This window comes from Palaemon carinicauda, chromosome 22 (assembly GCF_036898095.1).
Source record: "Palaemon carinicauda isolate YSFRI2023 chromosome 22, ASM3689809v2, whole genome shotgun sequence".
Classification (NCBI taxonomy): domain Eukaryota; kingdom Metazoa; phylum Arthropoda; class Malacostraca; order Decapoda; family Palaemonidae; genus Palaemon; species Palaemon carinicauda.
Genome location: NC_090746.1, coordinates 40,794,587 through 40,801,676, shown reverse-complemented (window position 1 = coordinate 40,801,676; position 7,090 = coordinate 40,794,587). Strand labels below are relative to the sequence as shown.

Below are 7,090 nucleotides of genomic sequence, written 5' to 3'. Positions count from 1 at the left end.
CTCAAAAATCTACTCTACTTCCGTGTATCTGTCCCTCTTAGTCCATTTCTCGTCACCTTGATAAACAGCATTTCACATTATAACAAAACTGATCAAACGTATAGTTTCACTATCAAGTTTCTGTGGGGGGATATGATGAATTGTTAAAGTTTAAAAAAAAAAAAAAAAAAAATCGTGGAATACCAATTTAATATATTTTATTTGCCAAGTTAACAAGGTGGTAAAATTTGACCCACCTGTCCATTCTTTTGTCAACTACTTCAAACTTCCACCTTATTTTTTCTTGGACCTTTGAGATTTCCTTGCACTTTGCAACTTTCCCTCAGAATCAGTAATAAGCTAGAGACGTTAGCATCCATAATTTATCAACATTTAGATCACCCCGATTTATTTCACTCATTCTAAATTCAGCATAAAATGAAAATGAATCAGGGAACTCCTGGTCTCACCGACCCCATATTATACTCCTTAATAGGTTCAAGTGTTTCATTATTATTCCAACATAGATTTTCTCTTATTAATGAATCCTTAACACTTTTCTGCATTTTCTATTACACTCCATAGAGATATTTTACGATACATCAGAATGGAACCATCAGTCTTAACATGAATAGAATTTCATCATACTAGACCACAATTATCTCTTGAGTTTTCAAATAAACTCTAATTTTTTCTGCTAATTTATATATTGTTTCCAGTCCTCAGCAACTGCCAGCCCTGATGTACCAATCAAAATTTTGGAGTCTATGATATTGAATAGTAAGAATGATTCAGAAAAGGAAGACAAGAAGAAAGAATTAGACAGTTTGCATATGGTAAGTACTTGCAGAGGTTAATATTCAGTAAGTGTTTAATAATAATATTGGTTACAACTGCATTTGTGAATATAAGTATTATTATTATTATTATTATTATTATTATTATTATTATTATTATTATTGTTGTTGTTGTTGTTGTTGTTGTTGTTGTTTATCATCATTACTTATTATCATTATCTATTTAGTTATTATTATTATTATTATTATTATTATTATTATTATTATTATTATTATTATTATTATTATTATTATTAGCAGCTAAGCTACAGCCATAGTTGGAAAAACAGAATAGTATAAGCCCAAGGGCTCCATCAGAGATGAATAGCCCAGTGAGAAAAGGAAATAAAGAAATAAATAATCAAGAAAAGTAATGAGCAATCCAAAAAATTCTAAGATGAGTAACAACATTAAAATAGATATTTCATACATAAACTATGAAAAGAGATTTATGTCACCTTTTCAACATAAAAGCCTTTGCTGCAAGTTTGGACTTTTGAAGTTCCACCGAATCTACTACTTGATTAGGAAGATCATTCACAACTGTCACAGCTAGAATAAAACTTCAAGAACATTGGGTAGTATTGAGCCTCTGATGAGGAAGGTATGACTATTAGAATTATCTGCATACCTAGTATTACAAACAAGATGGTACTGTTCGGGAAGATCCGAAAGCAAAGAATGGTAAAAATTATGAAAATTTTATACCATATGAATAACGAACTAACTTAACGATGGTACTAGATATTAATATCTAGATCATGAATAAGAAAGTAAACAGACCATAAGTTCCTGTCCTACAAATGAAAATAATATTGAGCAGCTGAAGACCACACAGGAGAACAATACCAGAAACAAGGCAGAATGTAATGATAAAATACTTCTTCAAAATAGACTGATCACCGAAAATTTTATAAGACTCTTAATGAGCCAAATTTTGTGCAATTGAAAAAGAGACCGAATGTTTTTCTCAGGAGCAAATTTGCTATAAGAAAAAACATGCATGAAATTTCAAGTCATAGAGTTAGAAACATTAACAATGTTGAGATCCGAATGTTGAAGAATCACTGTCCTCTACCTACTCACATTCATACTTTGATTTTGTTAGCTTTCAACTTCATGCCCCATAATTTGCACCACGCATTAATTTTTACATATAAAGACGTTTTGAAGAATGGTAATGATTCTTCTTGAAATTTGTCAAATTGTGATTAAAGCATTGCTAAGGACCAAACAACATACAAATCTGCCTTATATTATAATTTGCTTGATATATACATATATATATATATATATATATATATATATATATATATATATATATATATATATATATATATATATATAAATATAGAGACATGTATATATATATATATATATATATATATATATATATATATATGTGTGTGTGTATATATACATGTCTCTATATTTATATATATATATATATATAGAGAGAGAGAGAGAGAGAGAGAGAGAGAGAGAGAGAGAGAGAGAGAGAGAGAGAGAGACATATATATATATATATATATACATATATATGTATATATATATATAATATATATATATATATATATATATATATATATATACATATATATATATATATATATATATATATATGAGAGGCTGATGAGAAAAGAATATGCAATAGAAGACGAGATATCATTAGAGCGAGGAAGTATCAATGAGGTAGAATCATTCAAATATTTAGGAACTATGATCTCTAATACAAGGAGTTTACTGGAAAAATTGAAAAAAGCAATTCAGACAATGGCTAAGGTAAGTAAAATTTGGAAATTAAATCATTAGAAATTGCTCATAACGGTTTAGTGAGATCGGTATTTGAATAATGGTATGACAATGAAATAATATCCAGCAGATTTTATAGATTTGAGAACAAAGACCTCAGAAGAATATTGCGAGTTAAATGGCAGGACAGGATTAGAAAGGAAGCTATAAGAGAGATTACTCGAGATTATACATAAGATCATGGAGAGGGGTAGATGGAAATGGTGTTTGGCCATGCTCTTTGCACTCCCAAAGAGAGATTGGTTCATCAAACTTCTAACTGGGCTCCACAAGGCACTAGAAGAGTTGGAAGATCCAGGCATACATGACTGAGGACTATGAAGCGTGACGTGGGAGATGTTGAAAGGAGAGTTATTGATCTAAAAGTTCAAGATAGATATGACAAGCGAAATCTAACCGAGGCCCTTTGCATCAATAGGCGTAGGAGATGATATATATATATATATATATATATATATATATATATATATATATATATATATATATATATATATATATATATATATCATCATCATCATGATCATCATCATCTGTTAGAAACCAAAAATAAATTATAGAGGTACGAGCTGCAAAAGAAATGGAAAGCAAAACTGTTTCTTTATAAGAAATACAGTTAACGTTAAATTAATTAATTCAATCAGAAAGGATTGATATTTGTGTCCGACTGTGGGGAATAGCCGTTCGGTCGTTAGCTTGACTCGAAGCTTTGCCTATTTTTGTTAATAAATTAAAAGTAAATAACTTAATGCTACTTAGTATAGTAACTATTAGCGTTAATGATAAGTAAAATGAATAATGAAATCAAAAATTATGAATTAAATGACTTAAATTAGTAATTGCCTAATAGGCCTTAAGTTCGGGCGTGCGTAATATGTACCTGTCGAAGGTAAGAAATAAATTACCTCGGAGGTTACCACAGCCACGGCGAACAGTTCCAGTAACAGTAACTCAGTGGAAAGATCGGCATCGTCATAGGGAATTAAGTCTAAACAAAACTAAACGTTCAAACTCCAAGACAACGACAATTTTGGAACACGTCAACGTCAACATTTGTGATAAGTGCTTTACATTATTATGTATCTTTGGACATGTCTAGAGAAAAGGGCAATGTACAGCAATGTCACAAAGTTTTATTAGTGGATCTACTTTTTAATGTAAGTTGTTTTGGTTGTTGAATAATTGTTTTGTTCATTAACTATAAGTAAGGTTGAAATTAAAATAAATTCCAACACACAATCATCTCCCACGCTTATTGACATCAAGGGCCTCGGTTAGGATTTCGCCAGTCGTCTCTATCTTGAGGTTTTAATTCAGTACTTCTTCATTCATCATCTACTTCACGCTTCATAGTCCTCAGCCATGTAGGCCTTGGTCTTACAACTCTTCTAGTGCCTTGTGGAGCCGAGTTGAAAGTTTGGTAAACTAATCTCTAGGGGAATGCGAAGAACATGCCCAAACCATCTCTATATACCCCTCACCATGATCTTATCCACATATGGCACACGAGTAATCTCTCTTATAGTTACATTTCTTATCCTGTCCTACCATTTAACTCCCAATATACTTCTGAGTGCTTTGTTATCAAATCTACATACTCTGTTTCATATTGGTTCATTGTCATACCACGACTCATGTTCATACATTATATATAATTATATATGTGTGTATACACACACACACACACACACACATATATATATATATATATATATATATATATATATATATATACAGTATATATAAATGTATGTATATATGCTTATATATATATATATATATATATATATATATATATATATATATATATATATATATATATATGCATATATATGCATATTTATATATATATATAGATATATATATATATATATATATATATATATATAGATAGATAGATAGATAGATACATAGATATATAGAGATATATATATAGATAGATAGATAGATATATATATATATATATATATATATATATATATATATATATATACTTAGTATCAAATATGATCTATTCATTATCGAATACTATCTACCTTTGGTATGAAAATAAGGAAGATAATCCATTCATTATGTGGTACTTCTAACCTAGACAGGATTTTAAACAATGCCCCTGAATCAATACAAACCTAGAGTGTTGATACTAGGTGTAAATCTTTTTCTAAATAGAAATAATTAGAAATATAAGTTCATTATAACCTCCCTGTACATATGCATGTCAAATTTACTCAAAAGGAAGAGTGAATGTAATATGAAACCCTTTGTGGCTTATTACTTAAAGCTATGAAAGTCACATATGTTTGTGACAAACTATCATTGATAGCAACAGGTTACAAACCTAGTTCTGGCCAGTTATGATCCAGAGTATTTACAGGAAGTGAATGCTGACAGTAAATGAGAGAGCAAGAATGTGGTTAGACAATAAACATAATCAACAAGGTTGTGAAAGAATGCATGTTGCTGACTCAAATCAGTATTTATGAGTAAATATTGCAGATGATGATACGACAAGAGCTGAGACAAGTCACAAAATAGGTGAAGCAATAAAGATAACAGAATTGGAGTGACTGGAACTCGAGGTGGAAATGAATAAGGCGACTGTTGAACCAACACTCCTTCATCAAAAGGAAATGTGGATGCGAAATGAAAAATCTAAATTTGAGGAGGTTGCGATGAATTGTTTGAAAGTATAAGTAGCATAATGAGAACTAATAGGAAAACGAAATGGGGATATGTGTAAGTAAGTTAAAACTACACATCTTAAAAGGAAGAACATATCCAGTAAAACAGCTTTATTTGTCCTTCCAATTACGTAATGTAAAAAGAACTGAGAGTGATAGTTCGGTGTCAATACTATTAAGAGGTAAAAGGAGAAGAAGATCTAATAAGCAATGGTAGCAATAAAGGATCTAGCTATTGAAATAGAAAGTCCTAATTTGCATAAATAAGAATATTATATTTGAAAAAAAAATGGCACCATGTTAAGTGGGCTCAACTGACTGCTTCTGAGTTTACAGTGTATATATTATATATGAAGCTGGTACTATTTCAGTTTCCTACCCATGAGTATTATCCACCATAAACTATAGTTTCTCTATTCATTATAGCCATCTCGTGTAAAAAATTCTGAATATACATACTTTCCATATATATATATATATATATATATATATATATATATATACATATATATATATATATATATATGTATCTATATATGTATATATATATATATATATATGTATCTATATATGTATATATATATATATATATATATATATATATATATATATATGTATCTATATATATATATATATATATATATATATATATATATATATATATATATATATATATGTATGTATCTATATATGTATATATATATATATATATATATCCTGTATATATTATTTTGTAATTTCACCCTCACAGACTCGACTATTGGTTCACGTAGTTGTGCAGACCCTAGTAAGGGAAATAACTGGTGATAAAGAAAAATCAGCTATTATTTTGAAGGATCGGTTCAAGAATATCACTCAATGGAAATGTCATGAACTTTCAGTTGATATCTTCCATAATATGTGCTTCAATCTGGGACAGGTAAGATTCTAATAACATCACTGAAATAAAATGATGTCATAAAATACTGAAATAGCATAGAAACCTCCTAGTATTTGTTCATATTAGTATCCTTATTTGAAAAAAATATACCTTTGTCTTAATAAGTTTACACAAACACACTTAACATACATGATTATACTTATAAGTAAGCTATTTTGTAACAAAAAATGTAGAAAAAAAAATGAATTCTTTTGTTTTTGTCCTGTTACCAGAACCCATACGCTGTGCGCTTGCTGTATGTGATTACTAATCTCTGCGAATATGGCTACACACCTAAGAACTTTGAAGCTGCGGCTAAAAAAATCTGCAAATTCCAAAAATTTACTGGTATAATATAAGACTCATCAAGTATTTTGCAATATTGCAAAATATGTTTAGCTTGAAAATTTTTTTAAATTAAAATGAAGTGAATATGTAGAAAGGAGCATCAGATAAAAGTTACAATTTCTTACCAATTGAAATAAACAAATAAATATTGTATATAATCTCTATTGGATTTAGCACTGGCTTTGCACCCTTTACAAAATAATAAAAGGTATATCATAAACTTTAACTATTTCCCGACTTCCTGTACAAACTACTAAACAATTCCTATCGAATCTCAAAACCTATCTTTTCTACAGTTTTCTTATCCATGCTTGATCTCCCTCGCAAAAAATAAACACACATCCATACACACACACACACACACACACACACACACACATATATATATATATATATATATATATATATATATATATATATATATATATATATATCTTTCACATCATCCATCAAACTTTTTCTGAGCCCTCCCAATGTACATTTAAGTAATTTCTAAATTATAAACTCTGTAAATGTGC

General features: G+C 29.1%; 1 protein-coding gene across 1 annotated transcript in view; it reads left to right on the top strand.

The window, feature by feature from the left end:
- The window catches only part of LOC137616066 (legumain-like), a 51,847-nt gene extending 45,064 nt beyond the window's left edge, over positions 1–6,783 (top strand). Inside the window, exons 8-10 of the mRNA XM_068345743.1 lie at positions 699–815; positions 6,057–6,224; positions 6,458–6,783. Coding sequence (XP_068201844.1) covers positions 699–815; positions 6,057–6,224; positions 6,458–6,583 — 411 coding nt within the window. The 3' untranslated portion in view covers positions 6,584–6,783. The remainder of the gene's footprint in view (positions 1–698; positions 816–6,056; positions 6,225–6,457) is intronic.
- The last annotated feature ends 307 nt before the right edge of the window (positions 6,784–7,090 follow it).